At 39.0% G+C, this 26,152-nt stretch overlaps 2 protein-coding genes across 2 annotated transcripts; one reads left to right on the top strand and one right to left on the bottom strand.

The window, feature by feature from the left end:
• The first annotated feature begins 506 nt into the window (after positions 1-506).
• On the top strand, positions 507-20,911 carry LOC132975655 (high-affinity choline transporter 1-like). The gene is made up of 8 exons (XM_061040366.1): positions 507-788; positions 1,599-1,712; positions 6,210-6,365; positions 8,852-9,000; positions 11,613-11,756; positions 17,071-17,224; positions 17,333-17,550; positions 17,662-20,911. Exons 1-8 carry the CDS (start codon positions 605-607, stop codon positions 18,211-18,213), a joined length of 1,671 nt encoding a protein of 556 aa, XP_060896349.1. The 5' UTR covers positions 507-604; the 3' UTR covers positions 18,214-20,911.
• Positions 20,912-22,316: 1,405 nt separating this feature from the next.
• Positions 22,317-24,746, bottom strand: LOC132976076 (cytochrome c oxidase assembly protein COX20, mitochondrial). The gene is made up of 4 exons (XM_061041013.1): positions 24,714-24,746; positions 23,373-23,562; positions 23,033-23,096; positions 22,317-22,853 (listed from the first exon to the last, which is right to left on the bottom strand). Exons 1-4 carry the CDS (start codon positions 24,744-24,746, stop codon positions 22,715-22,717), a joined length of 426 nt encoding a protein of 141 aa, XP_060896996.1. The 3' UTR covers positions 22,317-22,714.
• Between the last annotated feature and the right edge of the window lie 1,406 nt (positions 24,747-26,152).

Here is a 26,152-nt window from a genome sequence, read left to right on the forward strand (position 1 = left end):
TTCTTTTGTTGTCCTCATCTTACATGAGGACATGATTGAATGACTTGATAACAGCTTGTCGTAAATACCAGCGACCTTGGTAATTAATACAGAGCGTTTCCTGTCTCCTTCACAATAAAAGCGCTCCAATTTTTGACAAGTTAAATGCTATTAATATGAAGGAGGGCTAGTAGGAAGTGGACGGTGATATGCATCTCGGTTTTGACATATGGATGAGATAAGAATTAAAAATAGTCAAACTGTATGCATGGCGGAGGCTTCCTGTGGATAGCATGCCAGTGTTGAAACAGGAATGGCGGACCCTGGCATATATAGTAAAAACATTATTAAATACGTGGGGGAAAAAAACGCTCAGAACTAGGCTATTGTGAGAAATCCCGGATATAGAATAGCTTACAGTCTATTACACAGGCACATGTTGGCTTATATAATTAAAGTATTCCAAGTAGCTGTAATGATGTGTCACCTTGACGGCAGACTGCTGTAGTTCCACGCGCCTCCACTGGGTCTCATTCCATTTCCTCCATGACTGCTCACGCGGCAGCAGGGAGGGATATGTTGTTTCATCCCAGCGCTCCTTCTGTCTGAATCCTGCAGCTTCACCATGGCTCTCAACATCCCCGGCGTGGCCGTGATGATATTCTTCTACCTGCTGGTCCTCGGGATCGGAATCTGGGCTTCCATCAAGTCCAAAAGGGAGGCCAAGAAGGGCCAGGGGGATAAGACGGAGATGGCGCTGCTGGGCAACCGGGGCATCAACCTGGTGGTCGGCATCTTCACCATGACAGGCGAGTAGCTGGAACAGGAACAACAACGTGGAGTCGCCTTGTTGTTTTATTGTCGTCTGAAAAACGATACCGCGCATCTGGTGTATCAAATTAAAGCTGTTCTCCGTGACCCTAAATCTCTATGCGCTCATACGAAGCCTTTTATTTTTACACCATTAAATATGTTTCTCCTGCTGGGTCTCAAATCCGTGTTGTTCACAAAAGGAGGAAAAAAAAAACCCCGATCATTTTTTTTTTTTTTTTAATCACAGCGATCTAACGAGCAAAATAATAATAATTAAAAAAGCAACTAAGAATGATATGAATCTTTTTTTTTATTATTATTATTATTTGACCGATAGAAGAAAAATCATGAAGGATTTTGAGGGAAAAAAAAAACCGAATCATATTTTAAAATATGTTTTTCATTTCGTAAAGCGGAAACAATAGAAAGTGAAAGAATAGAGAAAAGGGGAACCTCGTACCGTTAAAACGAGCTGAGTCACATTCAGTAGCAGAAAACTGGGTCAGTGCTTATTTATAAAACTCTTCTTTATCCTCTTGCATGTCCACATATTTAATATTTATGAAAACGAGCAAATCCCTCGTTTCGGTTTATGCGACGAACAACTATCAGGACGAAGAATGTTTTAATGTAATTGCTGGTCATTAAATTTACAGTAAATTCCTGTTCAATTTTAATGTCCTATTAAAGATACAGTAGAGACTGGTTGGTCTCTGTTACCAAGTTACCCACATGTGCAGAAATAGCCTAGCTACTGTCCTTTGCGTGTGTCATATCTTTGTGATGTGTGTGCATGTGTGTTACAGCTACATGGGTTGGAGGCGGATTCATTGTGGGCACAGCAGAGGCAGTGTACAACCCCTCCATGGGACTGATCTGGGCCGTGATGCCAATCGCAGCAACCATGTGTTTCATTATTGGTGAGAATTTCCTTTTAAAGTCCTGTTACAGTAAGAGGCAGAGCGGAGCACCTCGGGGTCACTGGTTTCATTTTCACTGGATTAAGGAAAAAGTGTAAAGCCATACTAGTGGGCCCCTCAGACTGTAAGGCTTGTTACACACACCTCGCTGGAGGGATGAAACATAGACAGAACACTTGTTACTCTTTAGATTCATATAATACTGGGACAAACATAGAAAAGGTTTCTTCGCAAGGCTTTACTTTTTTTTTTCTTTAACAACACACACTTAACTGTCTTGTGTTCAAATAATCATACATAATAATCACACGACTCGCTAGCCACTATACTTGTCATGATCGGGCCGTTGAAGAATCCTTGTTATGTGTTTTGCATGTACACATCTTAAGCTGGTTTCAAGGATGCTCTGATTGACAGTAGGATACGGTGGCATATAAACACCATCGCCAGGTTTGAGGAAGGGTCTCTGTTGGTACAGAAAATAGTTCTGAGATGGTGAGAAGTCAACACACAACTTAACCCAGACTAACAGAAACCTGCATAATGTGATGATCAGAACCACTGGGATACAAATCACCATCATGACCAATGTACACATCTTATCCTTATTAAGATAAAAGACATTCTCACTGATATCTCACAATATTTGCTTTTTAAGTCTTCACATCAGTACAGTGGTTGCAATAAAACATTGTGAAACTCAATGGGAAATTTAGGATAACTTTTTAAAATCACAAGCAAAAATTCTCACAAAGATGTATAGTTTTATTTTAAATAAAACATTCTCGCATACTAAGATGAAAACTTGAATGTTATGCAATACCTTTCCATGTCACATGCAGAAACAGGTCTTAGAATTGGATGTTTGCTTGTTACTCAGCAAAGATGAAAGATGGAACATAAGAATAACATTTACTAACATTTGCAGGTTAATTAGAATTGATGTTGCTTCTCTATGGGAAACTGATAGTAGACCAACAGGGAAAGAAGGACCAATTAAACCTCAAACAATGTATATGCTGTATATTTTTATTTATCAGTGTTATATGTAAGATCGGAAATAGATAACTGCACAAGTCTAGAGTTCAAAAAGACCCATGAGATGGGCAACTTTTTCAACCTTACATAAAGAAACGAATCCATTCAGCTAACAAAAGGGAATTTTTCAACAACGTCCACAGTCCCCTAATCTTCACTGACAAAATGCAGTTGTGTAATGTTTTTTTTTTTTATGTCAGAATTAATCATTTTAGATGGAATTGACAAACCACCAATCTGATCGGTATTCACTTACATGAATGAAGGAACTACACACAACCTTTTATCAGAGATATCATGTATTCAGGGAAACAGTCAGAAACCGAAAGCTTGCACATAATGACATTTCATACAACATATTAGGAAATCAAAGAGTCCTAAAGAAACAAGACAACCGTGGATTAGGCAAACAATCACCCACGGTCAGCACCAGTGCCTCCTTCTTGAATATCAGAGGCGTCTTAAACATAACAAGGTCTCACCTCATGAGGACCTCAGAGCACCCACTTCTCCCATTTTAATGCATTCCAATTGTGAAAGAGTCTGTGAGGCCTCTCAGATTAACCATTGACTTGTCTCTTTGCATTCAATCAGAAATTAAGAATGATTGTCCTATATGAGAAAAGGATAGCCTCTTGATATGCTTTCTTATCGCTTCCCTTTACTGGGAAGTCTACGCTACTTTGTGCCTAAAGTGATTAGACTCCCCTTTTCATGAGGTTTCCTGAGGACTTAGTAAATCAAACAGTTAAGTAGAGGGAGAATAAACAGATTAAAACCAAGACGTTTTCCCTTAGCACTCCATCCTTTATTTGTTGAAGTGTATCACACACTAACAAAAGACCTAGTGTACAGAAAAAACGTGTCCAGCGAAACTCACTTGAGGACAGATTTTCTTTCTCGATTAAGAAACAGTCAGGTTATTTGACTTACTTTAATCAACTGAGACACAAACGGTTACAAAACTTCCCTCACTCTACCCTTGACCGGAGATTAGCGGAGAAAAAGCAACATTCCGCTTGCTCATGAAAATCCCATGGGAAAAGAAAGATTTATCCTCTTAAACCCTGATGAATTTACGCGGACACAAATACAGCCTCTAAAGTAGCCATGGCAAGAAAGTGAAAGAAAGACAAATCTTTTGACCCATTTTTTAAAAAGAATGATGTTAATTGTTTATCACCTGTGTTAATGAATTAAGAACAGGTAAGAATATTGTTTCCTTCCAGGATGTCTTCATGCACTCTAACAAAAGATTTATACTCTTCATTGTTTGATGAAAAATGATCCAACATGCCTGTCTTGTATTTTATCAAGAATTCAATTCTGGAAAATAAAGATATAAGGGCTTTCATGTCTATTTATTGGGTATTGGTTGGTTTCGACTGTTGAGGCTTTTACAGATGAAGTCATCAAAAAACTTACCTTATTTCTGTGGTGGGACCTCAAACGTAGTAGCAGTCCGTCGATAGCGGGCGTAGTCAACAGGGACGGACTTGTAACGCCCCTAAGCGCCACTTATGGAAACTAAATAAACTAACTAAATCCACTTGTGGAAATACAGAACAGTTGACATAGCAATTCAGACATCATTATTCTCTCTGTGGTCCAGATTTATATATATATATAAATCATATAAGATATAGCCTCTGATGTTTTCCACAGCCATCTTCTTTTTTTTTGGATAAGAGGGTAGATTCATTTTGCTTTGCCTATATCCTGTTAGCAACATTTCAATCACAGCAAGCCACACCCTAAAGTATGCCCTGCTCTATCAACTGGTTACTTTAAATGGGACCAAGATTTACAAAATCAACATCAACCTTTATTGTATCTTCATCTATTTGCAATACACTTTACAAAAAGTGAAATATCCCCCCAAAAATATGATCTTTGTTATTCTTATGGCACTCTGATGTCTTCCATCGGTTTGCTGACTTAATATCACAGTAGGCATGTAACTGCTTACTATGCTAACTTTTTACTATGACTGTCACTATCTTGGTATTTTATGGCACCAGGAGTGACAATACTTGGAAGATAGTGGATACCCATTGCTACATCACTATCCTGGTTGACAATTCACTGTGGTCAAGCCTTGTTAATCATAAGAAGCTATGACCGGCTTTATGGTTTACTTAACTGTGAATGGGATTCTTCATTTATTAAGTGATAATTGGTGATGTATTAAAGAAGACTTAATAGTAGATATCAAGTCCACAAACTCAAAAGGAAGTTTATAGGTACCTAATAAAAAGTGAATCTTAGAGCTGCTCAACTTCAACCTCTATTATTAAGAAAACCAGTCCTCCATGTTTCATCATCATTACAGTTTCTAATGTTAATATTAGACTGATCAGTCTGTTATCACACTTAGCTGTTACTGCTAATACTACACATACTTTTACCATAATTACTGACATTCAGGCATTGTAGCTTTAAATCAATCTTATTAATTGTTGCTCTGTTTGTTTCTATCCTTCTCTTTCTTCCTGAATCTCCCTCTGTCACACTTTTCAAGCCCAACAAAGTTTCGGCAGATTGTTGTTCAACACGAGTCTGGTTCTGCTCGAGGTTTCTGCCTCTTAGAGGGAGTTTTTTCTTGCCACTGTAACTTTGCTAAATGTTGCTTAGTGCTCATGATGGATTAATGTTTGATCTTTGTAGATGATATGACAAAGAGTAAGGTCTTTTATTCGCTCTACTGTAAAAAGTCTTGAGATAACATTTCTTATGAATGGGCGCTATACAAATAAAGAGTGACTGATTTATTGATTTATTATGAGGTTATAAATGAAGTGAGAAGTAGTTTAAGTTTCCATTGAGTCAGACCTCTTTTTTAAACAGTTGAGTTGTGCTTAGCTGGCCATCTGAAGGATACAGATTTAAGGCATTTTGGCATTGGCTTACGCTTAGAACCAATTTGGGAAGATCACCTTCTTATAACCAGACAATTAATAGGCTTTTTTAAAACTTAATTTAACAGATTTAAATAAAAGTAATGTGTTTTTTTTTCTCACTGTGCAAAAGCTTATTTTCTGACCTGTTAAACAGATGAAATACAAAATGAATTTGGGAAGATTATCCAGACATAAACATTATTTCGTTTTTGTCTTTTTTTCTCATGGACTCTGGAATATCTTCTCTTTATATGAGTTAGATACATCAAGGTCTGATAGGCTGATCACTTCTTATTCTGTCTCATTCTCAAACCCAAAATCGTTTGTCTCATTTTATCTGAAGGACTAAACTAAAGGGGTCACTCAAGCAGAACGTTGGATTAATAAATCAAGAATGCTTTCCAATTGTGTTGTTAAGAGTTAAAAAGCTGGACAGTCACACCAGTATTACTGTTGTATAATTCAAAAGCTGAATCTTGGCTACAATGCCTCTCACACATCAAAAAAGACAAATCATCTAAACCTTGCTTTTTTTTTTTTTTCCTCTTCCTTCCTTGAGGTGGTCTGTTCTTCGCCGAGCCAATGAGAGACAACAAATATGTGACCATGATGGATCCTTTCCAGATCAAATATGGAAAAGTACCGACGGCGGCTCTCTCGCTGGCTTCGCTCATATCAGAGATTATGTGGGTGACGGGAACACTCATAGGATTAGGTAAGAATGTCTCTGTGTGGGTGTGATGCATCTGATACTCGTACGTTGATTCTGGCAGCGGAGCAGCTGTTGGTCCTAGCCATTCGCTTAGGTGTTGAGTGAAACACAAGCCTTTGTCTGATTGTGCAGGTGGTCGGAAATAACTCCATCAATGGAACAAGACCTTAAGTCACACCAGTTACCACAGGAGCAATGTGTCAGTAATGTGTTGGTAAATAAATAAAAGCAGCATTGCATTAATTAAATAAGGGAAAGATAATGCAACTGAATTGTTCATTTGATGTTTTCACGTATCAGTTAGCCGCTGCATTCAACAAGTCAAGATGCCTTGAAATAATGTAACAGTAACATAGTTTGGTCACCATAAAGAGACCGGTTATTTCCCAATGTAAATTATCAAGCTCAGTACATTTTGTGTCAATATTTATTCAAACTATTTTCAGTTAAAAGGTTTCTAAAGGACATCTCAAAAATCCACATTGACATCAAAATTCCAGTATTGTGTACTAAACTGTAAACACACACACTACTGATATTTGTCCTTCTTAAATCCATGAGTTCTTCATGAGAATGATTCTCCACCTTCAATTTGGATTACTTCCTGTAACATTTCCTAAAATGTGGAATCATTCACAACACACTCTCAAGATTGACACTCTTTGTTTCTCTGGGACAAATTAAGACAATGAAGTCAAACCACTTTACGACAGTGTCTGAGAATCATCCTGTCTCTGTTGTTTGATTTGTGCTCTTTTTTGTTACTCGACATCATTGTAAATGAGGGAAAGCTCGATGATTATCGAGGCTTTAATAAAGGTTTGAAATGAAATGAAAGATTTAAAACTGATTTTGAAGTCTTTTCCTCTCTTTGTCAAGCACTAAACCATCTAACACCAAGCTTCTTTGCTACTCCCCTTAGTAACTCATGCCTTGAAGAACACTGTCATTATCTGCAGCTGTTTTTGGAAGGGGAAGAAAAAAAACATGGATTTAGTCATTAAAGTCCAAAATCTATGTGGAACACCACCTGTAGATTGGAGGGAAGTCAGTTCAATGTGTTCTTTGAAAGAAGCTTAATACATTTCCATTCTCTTAAGCCTTTAAACAGATATCACTTTTCTTATACAGGCTTTTTTAAAGTTTGTGTCGAACTTAGGCATTACTGTGCTTCATTTTAAGGGATGTATTTAAGAAGTCAAATGAATCAGTGTATTCTGTGCACTCTTATTTGAATTTCTTTTGATTATGAAGTTATTTTTCTTTTCCATACAACATTATGTATCCTACATTTTCTTTATTTTACCTTTATTGTTATTATATGTTTCACTTTTTATTGAATCATTCAATTAAGACACATAAATAATCATTGTGTAGTTTAAGATTAGGATAGGATAGTACTTTATTGATCCCTAGAGGGGAAATTCGGGCGTTGCAGCAGCACAGACAAGTAAGGTCATACAAAATACACATTCAACAGAATAGATTAGAATTCTTCTAGGATTCTTAATCTCATTGATTTTTTTTTTTTCAAATAGACAAAAAACAATTGTCTCTGCTGAACAGTATAAATTCCTGCTACAAGAAAAAACAAGAAAAAGGAAAAGGAGAAGGCTGTCTCCCACCGCCACCTCCTCCCTAGAGTCGATGCGCACACTGGTTGCCATGACGCAGACACTGAAGCTTCAGTGTTTAGCCAGCTCTGCATCAGTCTTGAAACCTTTCTGCATCCTCTTTCCATCTTATTAGAAAAATGTGAAGTGCTTTTAGGCCGGGTAGAATCAGTTACATCAACCAGCTCGCTTTGCCGCTTCCATCGCTTCAACCCCTGTTGGTTTGCTGTTTGCCAGGCAAACCGAGAGGCGTCCAAAACGGACCATTCCGGACCAGAATCGATACTTAGAAGTTGGACATACTGTCTGCAGCTTTGTTAAAAGAGAAGCCAGCTGTCCAACATAGCATGTTTCCATAATGTCTGATGATATAGAAGTGTCATTACATTATTTCGATAGATAGCTTACATATTGGTCCTTTAAAAGTTGCATTGACCATATCAGGTGAATTTTGGTTTTTAAGCCTCCCCTTGCTCGTAGAAGAGGTAGTAAGGATATTATAAACACATTTTGTCTTTGTATTCTGTGTTAATTCCTTATAAGTATTCACTCTACCTTAATTAGTTTAGTTATATAAAACAGGAACTGGTTTCTGTATCGATGCCTAAATAAGACAGAAGATTCCAAGACATCTTGTTCAGTTTTTTCCCCTTTAGGGTTTTTTAAACTTCTAAATTACAAACAAATCAAACATAGAATACTAACCTTATCAACCTTAATGATGCAGTTTAAAATAACTTTGTCCAGAAAGTAAAACTCAGTTAATCATTGTAATCTCTGGAGTGTTGGTCTTCATAACGTGGATGTGATGAAAAGTTTCTGAAATGGGTCATTGAATTGAGTGTATTAAAAAAAAGTATGTATTTCCATGAACAGGTGTAACCATGAGTGTGATCCTGGATTTGTCCTACACTGTAAGCATCTGGATTTCTGCTGCTGTGGCCATTACATATACTCTAATGGGAGGCCTCTACTCTGTAGCCTACACAGACATCATACAGCTCATCCTCATCTTCATCAGCCTGGTGAGTTTTTTTGCTTTTCCAGTTTCCTTGTGTTTTTGCTGTTTGTCTTGGGTTCATGGGTTTGTAAAATACTTTAAAGAAATAGTTAAGCACTTGAAGTCATACGCCATTTTGCTTGCTCTCAGAGAATTACATTTTAAAAACATCAACACCACTCTCATGTTTTTGTGTTACGCACAGAGCTCGGAACTGGAGGAGGTTAGCCAACATTAGCACAGACACTGCTAACAGTAGCATGACTGGCCTTTTAAAGTTTGAAAGTAGACCCACGAACCCTTAAAATGTGATCAAAATAATTTATGTTGGTTGTTTGAATAGAAAAGGCAACATTTGGGTCTGTGCTGGAACTATTTCGTGGGACAGTTTATTCACTCTCCCTGTACATCAGTGTATCCGCGTTCTCTGCTGGATACGTGGCAATTCTCTGAACCGTGACAAAGGCAGTCACAGCAGCCAGCTGACGTTCATCTACAAATAGAAACAACACACAACAACTTCCTGTCAAGCCACTGTTCCTGTTGTCTGTTTGTGTACAGAGTAAACAAGACACATGCTAGCTACAGTAGCTGCTTTCATCTGCTTCCAATCTTCATGCCAAGCTAGGCTAACTGCCTCTTGAGGCCTGCCTAACTGTGTGACTCTTTTAAAAAATAAAACATTACTTTATACATCAAATTGTAGCTGGATTCTCAGACTTTAGAACACATCCTATCTCTCTGCAATACGCCACAGCCTTATTTGGCTGGTTTGATAATTAACAATAACTTGTTAGCCTACTTTGTGGCTGATTTCAGCTAATTAAATGTAAATGTGGCTGTATACTGAGAATAACAGAGTCAGTCATTGACTTGATTCACTAGTGCTGTACTGTGAGATTAGGCTTTAGCAATTACCTTTGCCATTTAATGTCCCCTAATGCAGTGGCCACTGTCAAGCAAATTTAGCTCTATGTTAACACAAAGACACAAGAGTCTTATTTATCTTCTCCCTTAATTCTTGGAAATAAAGCATAAAGGCTATGTCTTTCAATGTTTTACTATTCCTCTTTTAGATTTCCATTAAGGAAATGTAAACTTTTGTTAGCTGTTGAATGAAGGTGTCGTTCATTCTGAACAATCTGTAAAAGTTAAACCTAAGTTAAAACTCTGTTATTTAGCCATCGTGTGCCCTGATGATTTCATCTTTAGGTGTCCAGGAAAAGTCTTAGATGGTGCGCCGCTGGCTCAGTGGTTAGCATGTGTCATCCAAACACATGCCAATCAGGTGAACTGTAAACTCATGTGCGAATGTGAGTGTGGCTGTCTGTCTTTTTTTAATTTAATGCTGAACAATATGGCAATCTCTGTATGTTTATCTGCATTCCTGAGAATCTGAAATCTGTACAGGTCACTGAATGAAAATAGAAACATGAACTCTTTAAAAAACAAACAGAATATGTGTATGAGAAGTTGATGTAGGCTCTTGGTTTCAAAAGTGAAGCCGATGCAGAAGTGCCCTAAGCCTGCTTTTAATTTCAATCGCCAGCATAGGGCACTCTGTTTGCTCAAACACTTCTTATTGTGTTGAAGTCTATCAGAAAAAATGAAGAAAACAGCAGAATGTGGATGAGAAAATGATGTTTCTTACTTGATTTATTGCCTCTGTTAACATTTTGTTATGAGTTTTGGTTTCAATTAATAGAATGGCTTTCTGTTTAGGGCCTGTTTAGTAAAAACCAACATTAGGCAGGTTATGCTCACTGGCCTAGCTACCTATGGGGAAGAAATGTAAACAGGGATATTGATGTAGCAATACATAGCCACTCTATTCAAATTATCATCACTACTGGTGCCAAAAAAGCAAAATAGTGACAGCAAAATGCTTAACTTTAAAAAGGTAGTCAGAAAACCAATGGATGACATCCCAGTGATAATATCCAGGTGGCGATCCCATTAGAGCCCATTTTAGAATGACCCCTTTTTTCTGCATTCTTAAAACCTGGTAAAAATGGTTTTGGTCTCTCTAGCTAATTTCCTTATTGGTAAAAACTGTAAAGTTTTATAACTCATCCGTTTTGGTTAGATCAAGTTTAAGAGTTCTGCATAGTTGGATGATTTGCCTGGCAGGCAGACAAATTTGTAGCTGCTTGCCAGGAGTTAGGCTAAACTTTAGCGCTGTTGATCCTAAACTGTAGGCGTTGTTCGCTTTTTTTTTTTCATCGTTTCAAATATGCTAACCAGATATCAAGCAACATGGTTGAGTTCAGCATCCAGGAAATTCACTGGACCCACATAAGCTCCACATCATTGCCTGCTTCTAGGTTGGCGGCAAGTAAGTTGGAGTTAGCATTTCCAATATGGTGACCGCCATTGTTGGGCTATGTGAGATCTCTTCAGAAACCAACGGGTGACATCACTGATAATACATCCATATTTTATACAGTCTTTGGTAATGTCCAATTCTTATACACAGTCTATATGATGAACTCAAAAAGGATGCCACGTAGGACCACCAATAAGAAGTAGGGCCCATGAAACATGAGTTGAGGAACATTTTTCCTTTGTTGTTGGTCAGGAAGGCTCGTTGTTGTAGTACTGTAGCAGTGTGCTTACCGGTAATACTTTTTTTCTTAGTGGCTGTGTGTACCATTCGCCATGATGGGTCCTGCTGTAGTGGACATCACTGAGACAGCTTTCAACTCCACCTTCGGGTCTCCGTGGGTTGGTACATTGGAGGCGGACAGAGTCTGGAGATGGATCGATAACTTTCTACTTCTGGTAAGTCTGGAGGGGTTCTTTGTTTAAGGTGAAGTTTGGTCAAGGACTCCTACAAGGATGTCCTCTGCCTCACTGTTTTATTAAATCATGGACGGCGGATCAAGTTCCAGGTTTGGACTGGACACGATCCAACTGTGAGTTTGGAAGTCGTGCATTCACCACGATATGTCTTGTGCAACCAAGTGGACTGCACTGCAGGTGTTATACAAACATTCGCCTTCGGTTTCATGTTTGCATAGCACCTGCAGAAATGAGAATCCCTCCACTTTTGCAGCTAGATAAGGTTCCTTTATAACTTAATTAACTGGCAGTTGAGAAAAGCTGTTAATAATGACAGTCTGTAAAGAGGTCTAACTAAATCTTTTAATAGGCTTTGGTGCAGCGGGTTAATGGACTTTATCTCGCAGCATTCCTGAGAGTTTGTCTGGAGGTAGAGGTTTTAGGGTGAGGGATAAATGAGCAGCTCCAGCTCCATTAAGTGTCTCCATTTGGGTAAATTGTTTTGTTAAAATTATATCCTTTACAATGTTTAAGTCTAACCACAGATCAAAACATGTTTTTTTTCCCCTGCTGCATAGATTTAACAAAATGCCACCGGTTTCCTCGTCATGACTCAGTTTAATCCAACCAAAAATGGCAGCAAAGATGGATGGATGGATGGAAGAGATTTTCCTTCACTGGTGCTTTTATGTAATATGACTCCCAGGGTCATTTTGGTTGAAAACCCAACGAGTTTCATAGTCTCTGCCAAAGCAACATTACAGCTCTTTGTCTCCTGTCCTATCTGTCTTTGCCTCAGACTCCACGTTGAAACTCTTTCTCCTCTTCGACATGCACTAAATGTGGCCTGAAGGCACACAACGTGACTTAGAGTAACTTAGGTGAGCATAACTCAAGATCAAATAGAATCTTTACACATCTTATGCTGGATGAAAAATATCCTTATTTAGACATGTAGTCTATCTCTATGCTTAGTGCGGGGATAAAAGCTCCCCTTCAGAGGGTAACCTTGAGAATTGGCTGGCACAACTCAGTGTATGCTGCTTTTTTTTTCCAGTTCTCCTCAATGTAGATTTAGGATATGCTAACGGGTAAGACATTGAGGTCTGCTAAGAGGTCTTTTGATCACAGGATGGCTCGTTTTCCATTCTGTCAGCAAAAAAAGACATGCATGTCTGACTAAAATGACCACAACTTCCTAACACTTTTGGGGTGGTTGCATAAAATGTGTCAGATATAATTAGTCAGCATCAGACAAGGAAGTTACTTTTTTCAACTCAAGCCACCTTTTTCTCTATAAACCGAACCGAGCAGTGTTAGAGCCTCGACCTTACCAAAGTGTGACTGTTTGCAATGTTAACTACATGTTACAAATGCGTTCTTCTTTTTCCCCGAGCACTGTGATGAGGCTTTGCCTCAATGGTGGCAGAGCAATATTTAACACATTCTGTGCCACCAGCATGTAAGGCTGTGTTGATACATTGTAATAATTTCAAGTACTTCCAAAAGACTTTTTGGTAACACTTTAAAACGATGGTCACAATATTCACCATTAACTAGTTGCTTGTTAGCATGCTAATTAGTAGCATACTGGCTGCTCATTAGTCATTATTCGCACTTATTAGTAGGGCCAGACAATTGATGGACTTTCAATTTCAATTACGATTTTGGCTTCCAACAGTCATGAAAACAAGTCTCATCGAGATGGAACGATTGCTCTGCCGCAATGTTAAGCTCATTTTGAACATGGTTTTTGTCATGTTGGGTAAATGTTTGCTGAAATGTTAAAGATGTTTGCTGTTATATTTTGGCCACAACTGCCCTCCACAACTACCTCAAAATCTTTTCACTTCCTGCTGTCTTACAGTGCAGACACTTTTCTTCTTCCTCTCTGTTTTGCTTACATTCTTTTGCCGATATCTTCTTTTTTCTGAACCTAATTTAATTGATAGCCGGTCCTGGACATTTACAAATCATCAGGACTGTATTTTTTGATAGATACAGGAGGTCTTTAGCCATATTTTTAAAATGTTTTGACCTTTGCATCGCTACACGACTGAGGCCTGACAAGAGCACAAGCCTGTGCCGCAGTACTTTGAAACGCAGCACACAGCTTAAGCTAATCAGCAACAAGATGCCTCGCTTCTCCAAGGATGATTACCACAAACCTCTTCAGAAGATTTTAAGTGTTGAAGACAAAGATGAATGGCCTAGAAGTGACTGTGGAAGTGAATGGACTGTGAGGGAATGACACCACATTAGTCTTCAGTCTTCCCCTACCATTATATTAGGGGGGCGGCCTGCCCCCCCGAAGGTCAAGTAAAAAAAAAAAAAAAAAAATATTTATTTTTGGGCTTTTTTAGGATAGTGGATAGGGAAAATCAGGGAAAGAAGTCATTTCAGGATACCTTTCCGATAGAAAAGGACAGCTGTCATTAAAAGTAACACATGAACACCAAGATTCCTTCAAGTGTTTGTGTCGTCGTGTCGCCGTGTCGGCATGTTGGCTTGTCCCCCCCACCCCCCCAACGCTGTAAACCTAGGGGAAACACTGCACTTACTCAGAATAGTGGACAATAGCAAGCTAAACTTAAACACCATGACACAATTTAATCAAATCAACCTTAAAAACCTGGAGGACATTATACAACAATTAAATTCCTCCTCCTGCTGTCTTGATATTCTGCAAACAGGTTTTTTCAAAAAAGCTTCCCAAGTCATGGCTCCAGATCTGTTACAAATTGTAAACCTGTCTCTTCTCTCAGGTGTCTTCCCACAGGCCCTGAAAACAGCAGTCATCAAGCCACTATTAAAAAAAGAACAATCTAGACAAGTCAGTAATGAACAATTACAGGCCTATATCAAATCTTCCTTTTTTAAGTAAAATAATCGAAAAAGCTGTTTTTCAACAGTTAAATAACTTCTTGACATTGAACAACTGTTTCGATGTCTTCCAGTCAGGTTTTCGGCAAAATCACAGCGCTGAGACAGCTCTGGTTAAGGTGTTTAATGACATGCGTTTAAACACAGACAGTGGCAGAACCTCAGTCTTAGTTTTACTTGATCTCAGTGCTGCGTTCGACACAGTTGACCACAATATATTTGTTAGGAGGATTCACTTCAGTGTCTTTAGCGGTAGGCGTGGTTAGTAGGAGGAGAAGCAGGGTCAGTACTGATACCACACCTGAGGGGGGGGGGGGGGGGGGGGTGGTGGCTCTGTCTCTGTAATCTTCATTAGCAGCACCTGCGGAGGAGCCGAGGGAAATTGGTTTCGAGTCGAAGAGACGCCACGAGGACGCAGACACCTGAGAGACTGAATCTGAAGTAACGTTTGTTTTTGTTTCAACACTTCACGGGTGCTTTTTACACATGAACTAAACTGATATGACAGAGAGGGCTGGCGGAGGAGATCGTACCCTTTGTGGATCGGGCTGTTCGAGTGAGCTGGTCGCGGCACGTACGAGGATCTTTGGGATGAGTCACCTACACGCACCCCTCAAACAGACAGGACAGTTGCACACATTCTTGTTTATGCAACACGTAAGGAGAGGCATTTAGGTTACGGGCTCACTGGCCTTAGCGTAGGCGCAAGGATAGCATTTAGCTGTGGGGTTGTGTGTAACTCGTAACAATATTACTCGACCGACTGGAAAACTTGGTGGGAGTTTCTGGCACAGCACTAAACTGGTTTGAATCCTACTTAAAGGACAGAGACTTCTTCGTGTCTATAGGTAACTTCAAATCTGAGCAAACAAAAATTACTTGTGGAGTTCCCCAAGGTTCCATCCTGGGGCTACGAACTACGCAGATGACGCACAAATATATATTACAATGTCGCCAGGCACCCATGGTCCCATAAAAGCACTGGGTAAATGCATAAAGCAAATCAATGAGTGGATGTGCAAAAATCTCCTCCAGTTAAACAAAGACAAAACTGAGGTTGTTGTTTTGGAGCAAAGGAGGAGCGACTAAGAGTCAGCACACAGCTTCAGTCAGTAAGACTGAAAACCACAGACCAGGCAAGAAATCTGGGTGTAGTGATGGAAATTTTAAAAGCCCCGTTAAGACATTTACAAAGTCAGCCTACTATCACCTGAAGAACATATCAAGAATTAGAGGACTGATGTCCCAGCAGGACCTGGAAAAACTTGTCCATGCTTTTATGTTCAGTCATCTTGATTACTGTAACAGTGTCTTTACAGGTCTGCCTAAAAAATCAGTCAGACAACTGCATCTGATCCAGAACGCTGCTGCTAGAGTCCTCACCAAAACCAAGAAAATGGATCACATTCAGTCCTGTTCTGAGGTCTTTGCACTGGCTCCCAGTCTGTCAGAGAATAGACTTTAAAGTCCTGCTGCTGGTTTATAAAGCGCTTAATGGTTTAGGGCCAAAATACATTAGTGAGCTCCTGATTACTTACGAACCATCCAGACCGCTCAGGTCGTCTGGGACAGGTCTGCTCTCTGTCCCCAGAGTCAGAACCAAACACGGAGAAGCAGTGTTCAGTTTCTATGCTCCTTATATCTGGAACAAACTCCCAGAAAACTGCAGGTCTGCTGAAACTCTCAGTCACACCTGTTTACAGCTGCCTTTAATTAAACAGCTTTAATAAGATTTTAAACTTTTACTCTGAACTGCAATTATTATTTTTTTTTTTAAGTCTTTTAATTTCTTTACTTTTATTTTTTTATTTAAATTAATTTAATTTTTTTTGAACATATTTTCAGATTAAATAATTTCAGTGATTTTTTCCTCTCTCATGATGCTTTTGTCTTGTGTGAGGCACTTTGAATTGCCTTGTTGTTGAAATGTGCTGTATAAATAAACTTGCCTTGCCTTCACTTATTGCTTATGTTTCAAAGTGTACAGAATGTTAGTTTGTTCAATGAATTCATGTGATCCATATTTTGTTAAATTGTGTTAAATTATTATTATTCATGAGTAATGGTGATTAATATTTGTTATCTCAATATCAATCAAAATAATCGTGATTAGAATGTTTTCAAGCAGCCCTGCTTATTTGTAGCTTATTCTACATTTCCCTCCTAATCACTGCGTATTTGTAGTAAGTAGAAATAGAAGAAATATCACACTCGAGGTCATGCTATTGTACAGAATATGAACTTTGCTACTTTTGGTAATAAGAGCACCTGAGGCGGACTGATACATTTGGTAAAAAGGTCCAGGATTGTAAAACTGCACTCATGGACGGCCACTCAAATTACCTGTTCAGGATTAACTCTTACATCAAATACATTCTGATATGCGTACCTCTATTTTTACATCTTGTGTCTCTCTTTGTCTGTTTTCAAGGGTTTGGGAAATTTGGGTCTTCAGAATTTCCACCAGAGGACGCTGTCAGCCTCCTCCTCGTCTACAGCCAAGATCACCTGCTTCGCTGCCGCGTTCATCGTTCCAACGTTAGGAATCCCTCCTATACTGCTCGGTGCAGTGGCTGCATCAACAAGTACGATTCAGGGATTGTATTCTCTCACTTCTCTGCTTGTTTGTTTGTGTATTACATGTTGTAATCTTTCTACTCACCTGTTCGTCACACTCTCATCGTGTTTCTCAGACTGGAACTTGACCTCTTATGGTCCTGCGTCTCCGATTGAACGTGGGGAGATGGGGCTCATCCTACCCATCGTCCTGCAGCACCTTACCCCGACCTACATCTCCATTATTGGTATTGGGGCGGTGGCTGCTGCTGTCATGTCATCCACTGACTCGGCTTTGCTGTCTGCAGCCTCCATCTTCACCTCCAACATCTACAGGAACATCATCAGGACACAGGTGAGGAAAAGACAGTGAGGGGAGTTTTAGTCCAGAAAATTCAGAGAGAGAATAAGAGCAAAAACAGGAATTCAGGAAAGAAATCTTCATCTTCATCTTCCTCCCCTTCAGGCATCAGAGCACGAGATCCAGTGGGTGATCAGGATCTCGATCGTGGTTGTGGGCTTGGCTGGTACGTCCCTCACCTTCCTGGATAACAGCGTCCTGATGATCTGGATGCTTCGTTCGGACCTCACCTACACTTTAATGCTCCCGCAGATCGTCTGCGTCCTCTTCTTCAAGGTCTCCAACGGTTACGGAGCTGTCCTGGGCTGCGTGGTTGGCATGCTTTTGCGGGTGCTGTGCGGGGAGCCGCTGCTTCAGATTCCCCCCGTGCTCAAATTCCCAGGATGCACCCTGGTAAACGGCGTCTACATCCAGCGCTCTCCAATCAGGACCATCTGCATGCTGTCAGCCGTGGTGTCCATCTTGTTGTTCTCCTACCTGTCGTCTATGCTCTTCAACAAAGGCCTGATTCCTGAGAAATGGGATGTCTTTAACGTGAAAGCTCAGTATTCGACACAACCGCAAGACGAGGCCAAATATGAAACTAAGGAGGAGAACTTAAAGGAACTCAATGAGAACAATGACGTGTGTGAACCGATGTTAGAATCGACATGCTGAGGAATATTATTGAAATTCATTTTTAATCAGTACAGACTTCAAGAACAAATGTATTTAATGTGTTAAACATACTTTTAATAACACAGGATATTTTGAATTTTTGTATAATTTTATACATAGCATAAATGGGGGGAAAAAAACATCACACCGTGGATGATATTATTTTTATTATTATCTTATGAAGTATTATTTTATAATGAAGTTAATATTATTTTATAGGAAACCATAAAGGAAACCTGTGATGAAGGTCATATCTTCTTAAAGAAGAGCTACGCAGCTATCTAATGTACACGTTTCAATGTTGGCTTACTGTAACCTTGGTACGCAGGGTCCAGCTTAGTATGTTGGAGAAATCATTTTAAAAAACAATACAATACAAGCTCACACTTAATATTGGCAGACACATAGCAAAAGGAGTCAGACAGCGATCACAAGCAATAAACAACCACGACTCTTCCGCCACCCGTCTTCTTTTTTTCGGCTAATCCCAAACCGGGTAGTGATTCATAACTGCTCCCGTGTGCTCTGGATGTTTCTCTTGTTCCCCAACAAGTCGAACGCACGAAGAGTAAATACCAGGAAAGCAACGTGTAGACCTCCTGATCCAACGCCTGATCCACCTTGACTGGATTTTACTGGAGAGGAGGAGCAGCGACCCTACCTTGCGCTCGCTATCACAGAATCTCTGAGGCTGAGTCCAGACGTCACAGAGAGGACGCTCACTTTGGAATGTCTTCAAAAAAAAAAAAAAAAATTCAAGGCCGATAAGATTATCCATCCAACCTCTTACGGACAAATTATGCAAGAACAGGTATCTTTGAAGATTTTGTACCTCGTCTGCAATTCACTACCTCACCAAAGAGTAAAGGAAGTCCGAGATTTACTTACTCACTCTCTTTTTTTTCTTCTCCTGCTTTGGTGTTTTTTTTGGTTCTGCCACGATGTCTTGTCGATAAAGTGGTTGCATTGTGGGCTTTTTTGTTTTTTTGCCTGAAAGCTGTGTAACAACATCAGCTCGACCTAAGTTTGGGAACAGAGAGGCAATGAAAGACAGCATCATTCTCTTGATAATTAGTGGTCATAGCATATGAATGAATCTAAAGCTGTGCTGAAGGTGAAAGTAGTAACAGCATGTTGCTCTCAAGGTGATCTCAGATTTGACCATACACCACTCTGTGCTTCAGAATCTCCAAACAAAAGGTTTGTCATGCGATTAGCCTGGCGTGACAAAAGTGATTTCTTCTGCAGTAACAACACCCCTGAATGATTGAGGAAAAACTTTTATTTGCCTTTGTTAATTTCCGGTTGAAAATATGATGATGAAATTGGTTAATCTAAAAATGTTAAAGGTTTCAATGACAGTAAAAAAAAAAAAGAAAAAAAAAAAAAAAAAAAGACAACTCGAGGAATTATGTTTTAAAAAGTATCAAAATGAATGTGCATATAAATGTTATGTAATGAAATCCTTCACTTGTATGAGTCCTCACAACTATTAAGGACTCCATATGTGTCCTACGAGCTTCTGATGACACGTTAAAAAAAAACCACCCTCTGCCTGATAAGTCAACATGGGACTGTGTGGCATGCCAGGACAATGACAGATGTCCAAGACCGTCCCCTCCCCCCACCGTCCCCCCAACCCTCCTCTCTCCCTTCCCCTTGATGTCTGCGTAAATCTAAGTCAAACAACAATATATCAGCGGTGTCTTATATAAGGTGACATCTAGCTCCTGATTTGTCTGTGTGCCAACAGCTCCGGTGGAACAATCATCCCACATGACAGACTGAGATAAAGGTCTTCTATAAAAAGACTACAAAAGCGAGTGTCCCTCTTATTGCTCTGGCTGCTTCCTGTGTCCCCTGTTTGATGGTGACGTTATAATATTAGCATGCAGTGCCGGGGAGAGAAGGTGTAGTGATAATCATTTTGGATCAACGTATCAGTCGGCTTTTACTTTTTAATCATCCACAAAATACAAAAGAGGTTACTCACTGACCTTGAATTAATTTGTTCTTTTGCAACATAGATTAGGTTTTTTTTTGTTTTTCATCAGGATGAATCTGTCAATGTTTCCTTAATGTTTCTTTGCAACAGAATCCATGTTTAAGGGCAAACTTCCACAATGAGCCTCGACTAAAGTTGCACCTGAATATGAGGTTTAGTGTTTTTATGAACGTTGAATTACAAGTGTCTTGACCCGACAGGGTTTAAACAGAAACATAGGAATGTAACAATCAGCGACGGCGTAGTCAATGCAGTGCAAACAAAACAAAAAAAATCAGTGTCGTTAAAAGTGTGAGGCCAATGGGAAAGTACGCATTCTAAAACGCAAAAAAAAAAAAAAAAAACGATAGTAGGGTTACTAAACGCACGACCTGCATGACCAGAACTCATTTGTGAATTTGTGATGATACACAAGATGTTATTTTTGAACAGAACATGTAAAATCTGTCAAGCTTTTCTGAACCTGGAGTTCTGCACTTGTATTTGTTGTGAAAAAAAGAAGAGAAGAAACAAGGATTGTAAATTGAGAGAGGATTTCACTTTGAGTGATGAGAATTTGCTGTGAAGGGGGATAAACTACGAAAAGACACTTTGAGGGCTTAATCAAATTGGCTCCTGCTATGAGTTTATACATTTACATATTAAAGCTGATTTTCTGTGGTTCTTGAAAACACTGAAATAAAAATTTCATTTAATTTGTTTTATGTGATCTCACACTTCTCTCCCCCCAGCAGAATATCTTTAAAATGTAATACTCACTGAAGCAGTGCTGGACTGTGCAGGTGATGAAGCAGCTGAACAATCATAAGGATGGCTGTAGTGACACCTGCTGGTCAACTGGGACACTACATATTATAGAGTGTTTTCTGACCAAATAGTTCTGGTGACTTTTTGAAGAGAAACTATCCACTAGGTAATTCCACAATAACATCACACAATGGGGACTTTTTTTTCTGTCTCGATTTGCATCGCCATGATGCTGGGAGAGTACCTACTCTGAAGCAGGAGCAAAAAAATGTTCCTCTTAACGGGGTTCTTGGAACTAAAATTGTTTATAGTTCAGTTCTTAGAAATATGAAGAAGTTCATGTAGTCCCAAAACGCCTGAAGTTAGTTATCTGACACATTCAAACGGGTAATATCAACTTCTATTCCTATTTTAATTCATTTTTTTTTAAAAAGGTCCCAGTGTCCAAACACTGCAGAAACCAGAGAAACAGTTCTGTATAAATCCTATTAACAAATAATTATAATTTAAGAGCACAGCAGTGTTGTTAACAAAATTCACTCTTTAAGAAATGGTCCTTGTTAGGAATCTTACCTCGATTTTGTAGGGGTTCAGGATCTTCACTTGGAGTCAGCTATCCTGCTTCCTCTGACAGTCACCTCATTAGAAGTTAAACAGCATCCTGTTAGTCAATGCTCCACTCCTCAACACTCTCTTATATATGTCTGGTCATGTAAAGTATGCCAGCTGAAGTATTTAAACAGTTTGTGTACAGAATTCAGTCTCATTTACTCTCAATCTAAAAAATATCAAACAGTTTTACAAGCAAGTCTTCAGTAATCTGACCGGCTGCTTCATATGTGTCATTTGAAGCAAATACTACATACTGCACAAGTTAAATACAGACTAAGTTAAGGGAGACTGGAGGTGAGGAAACATCTGAAGAAGAAAAAATGATGATGAAAAATGAATTGATGAGACCTCCTCCATGACAGACACACAATTTGACATCAGTAGACATTTTATTTTGCACACGTTCAATGAGAACAGACTCTATGATAAGCAGAGAGCCGCTGCTGCTCTGTCCTCTGGGATTACCCTTTCAAACATGTTACAGATTAAGCCACACCCTAATCAGTGATGTCACAGTAGGTGCCCTTGGCTTTAACATACAATCCATCTATTAAATATACTGCTAACCCACAAAGGGGTGGGGACTTTTCCGAATGGCATTTGGTGAGTCTGTGTACCCTTGGGTTGACGTTAAGAATAAAGTTGTAACCTCGTGTGCAGAAAACACAGAAGAGACAGAGGAACGCAGTCACTAAAATCACAGCATCACAGGGTTTTTGAATTTCCCTCAGGATCAATAAAGTATCTATCTATCTATCTTCAGCGGAATGAGAAAGTAAGTGGTACATTTGTTGGATCAGTTCAAGGGGTTGAGCAATATTTAGAAAAGATTATAGTAAAACACGTTTTGTGTGTTTCAGGATCTGTACAGCTTACTCTTACCATCCAACAGTTTATTTTTGGTTGGATGGAATTGAAGATTTAACCCATTGGATTTGCTGTATCGCAAGTTGTCAGCCATAAAAAAGGAAAAACAGCACACATTAAATAACTCAATCTGTCCATGATTAGTGCAGCAGAAGTCAGTTTTCCGAAAGACAAAAAACTGGTTGTTATGTCTTTGAAGTAGCCCTGCCATTGTCCTCTTTTGTCCTCCCAGCCGTCACAGAGGAGGGGCAGGATTCTCAGTCCTGGAAGTCATGAGGGTCCTGATTCTGCTCCAGGTTTAATTGTGGGGTCTACGGTAGTTCCTTCATAAACCACCTTGTTCTTGATGCCGCCCTGGATCATTCTCTGCTGCACTCGAAGCTTAGCGTTGTTCATCCTGCAGTAAAACCTGGAGAGGGAGACGCAACAGGTTTCTGTCACTAACAGCAACAAGAGAGTAAACTGCAGCTTATAGCCAGTGTGACTGGTTAGAGTTTTTATCTCTTATGTCAGGGGACAAAAAAACAAGTTTAATTCTGATTGGACAGACAAGATAAGGATGATGTGTCAGATAAAATGAAGACCTACCAGGAGCCGAGAGTGGTCAGCATAAAGCCTGCAAATCCAACATCAAAAGACCTCCTTACCCGACCTGTGAACAACAGATCAGACTGCTGCTGTGAGGTCAAAGGGTGCACAAGTAAACTTCAAAGTGCAAACTATCTTTTTTTTTACTACTGATTTTCAGGAAATCGAGAGACTGGATTTATTTTGGCAGTTATTTGTTCAGATCACAGTGATTATATCGCATCCAATTATTATTCATAGCCTTGTTGTATATAGATAGTTTATCGGATGCAAGATGGTTAACCACTGAGCGAGAGAACAAAAAACACATGCAATAACACTCAGTTGAAACAAGGCTTACTTGTGGCCAGAAAGTGCAGCAGGCCAGCAGTGAGTGAGCCTCCAGCCCCGTGCAGGATGGCCTCTCTGGCACATGTAGTGTTCTGGACGTCAAGGATCCCCAGCAGCCGAAAACCCTGAAGGACAGACAGACATGCAGAAGAAAGATTTTTTAAATGAAAAACACTTACAGACCTGATACGTGTTTCCTTCTACTGTACATGAAGTAAAGGTGTTAACTGCTCTAATGCTGAAACGTGATAGAAAACACATTGACATCTTCTTATCAATTGTTACAGGAACTTGTGTCATCTGTATTATTTGAGACACTTCAACATGAGCTGGGTTGACATTTATTTTAATCATCACATTAATAAATTCAGAATCAGATTTAAAATTTAATTTAAAATTAAATAAGATTAAATAAATTAAATTAAATGAATTAATACATTTAATTTAATTTAAAATTAATTTAATCAGATTTAAAAATACTTTTTTACCTACTGCAATTGCACTTTATAACGACTCCCCTTTAAGTAAGGACAGAAGACATTTAAACTTTTAAACTTTAGCCTGAGTTGCATATATCATATATCAAACTGTATTGTGGGCTCATGTTTTTTTTGGTATGGGTGGGATATGTATGTACATATGTGTTGTGTGTTTGTATGTATGTATATATGTGTTGTGTGTTTGTGTGTATGTATATATGTGTTGTGTTGTGTGTTTGTGTGTATGTATATATGTGTTGTGTTGTGTGTTTGTGTGTATGTATATATGTGTTGTGTTGTGTGTTTGTGTGTATGTATATATGTGTTGTGTTGTGTGTTTGTATGCATGCTGGCTGCTGGAACACCTACATTTCCCTGCTGGGATGAATAAAGTATATCTTATCTTATCAGCCTTTGCATGTTTATAATCCATGGTAAAAGTTTGCAATTGATATGAATGAGTTGAGAAACGAAGGCAGATGCATGTTTTACAGAAATAAATTGAACATTTCAGGATAAACTGTGAGCCGAACCATTCAACGTAATGTTTCAGAAAGTCTTGTCACTCATTGTATCAGTGAGTACAATGTTTTTGGTGTCCGGGCTCATGTTAACCTTTAGTTATCAAATATATGCACAGGATTTGGTAGGGTTTAACCAAACTATCTCTGATGACGGATAACATTAGCTTGTCTACGTGGATACTGATGTGATCACTTTGCTAATTTAACTCCGCATGAACTCGAGGGAAGAGTTTTAAGTTCTTCAATGAGAGTGTGAAATGGAATGGGTTTATTTTTTTAATCTTAACCACTGCTGACCTTCGCAAATAGCTCTGTTTCCTTGCAACATAAATGAGCTCAGATACTTGCCTTGTTCCTGCTTTCCTCCTCTTCTCCTGCCATTTTACAAAGTAAGACTCCTTGGGCAAAATGTACTGACAGTCACACTGTCTTGAAACATAAGTCATGTAAGGACAATTTTCATAACCATATTGGCCTCAGCGCATGCGTAGTAGCTGTCGCATCGTTCCGTTCGCTATAAAACGCCGACTGGGAAAAGAAGCAAAAGCGGAGGTATCGTTCCGATGTAAATGTTAATTTTTTCGTTTTTTTCTTTAAATATGGGGGGTTGATATTTACAGTGTATGGAATTAACATATTTATCGGAACAAGGTTATTTTTCTGGATAACAGTGAAACGTTTGGAAACTCTCACTTTGCTATAGATATACCATTTTTCATTTTGTGGACATTTTCTTGACTTCCAAGTTGCAGTAAATATGAAGGAGTGTATGTAAACAAACACAAACACTGGGGTCTGTCATTGGAACCCAGACTGTGTAAGGTTAAAATGTGAGTAACTTAAAGATACGATTTAATTATTAATTGTTTCGGTGACAGAATGTACCTAACATTTAAAAATCTGATTATTGCTGAAATTTGCCTATATCATTTTGGACAGAAATTTGCAACTGAATTTTACTCTGTCAGGTCCACATTTTTTATCTGACATGTAGAAAAGAAGCAGGTACTGGAATTAAGATTTCAATGTTGAATTTCAGAAGCCAGCGAATTAGCCTAGATCAACTAGACTTGGATGGCAATTCTGGTCTTACTGGCCACTCAATGCACTTCTAAAAGTACACGTCTCATTCAACCAATCAGACAGTGGTGGTAGATGCTGCTACATAATTTGCCCAATGGCCCAATGCTTTTCCATTCATTTGCTGCTTGCTTGGCTTGACTTGCGTGACTGCAGGCATCAAACTCCCATCCTTCTGGTTCAGAGACGACCAACTCTACCACTGAGCCACAGCCACCCCAGGAAATCATCCTGTGTCATCTTAACCTGTTAAAAAGCCTTCATTATGTTAACAACAGGATCAAATTCTTTGATGAACCATGTCCGGAGGAAGTCAGTGAGTCACAGAGATCCCAAACAGATAAAACAGGATTAAGCAACCGGCGGCAAACAAACTACGTGACAGTTCCCATCCGGCCTCATGGTGTCTAAACATAATACACAACAGGATATGCTGACAACAATCTTACATTAAAATATTGGATGTTTGTAGGACATATAACGCTGTACTCACACTGGATATTCAAATATCAGCAAATGAAATTATTTAACACCAATTTACAATTAATTTTGCATCATGTAATGGAAATTGTATATTTCCATGACTTCCGCTTTGAATTTTACATTGTTTATTGTATGCACTGAGTTTAATAAATCCAACCAGATGGATGGGATGACTTTTACAATTGGCAGAAAACGTCTAATTTGCTATTGACAGCTCATATTTT

The sequence above is a fragment of the Labrus mixtus genome, chromosome 6 (assembly GCF_963584025.1).
Source record: "Labrus mixtus chromosome 6, fLabMix1.1, whole genome shotgun sequence".
NCBI classification, from domain to species: Eukaryota; Metazoa; Chordata; class Actinopteri; order Labriformes; family Labridae; genus Labrus; species Labrus mixtus.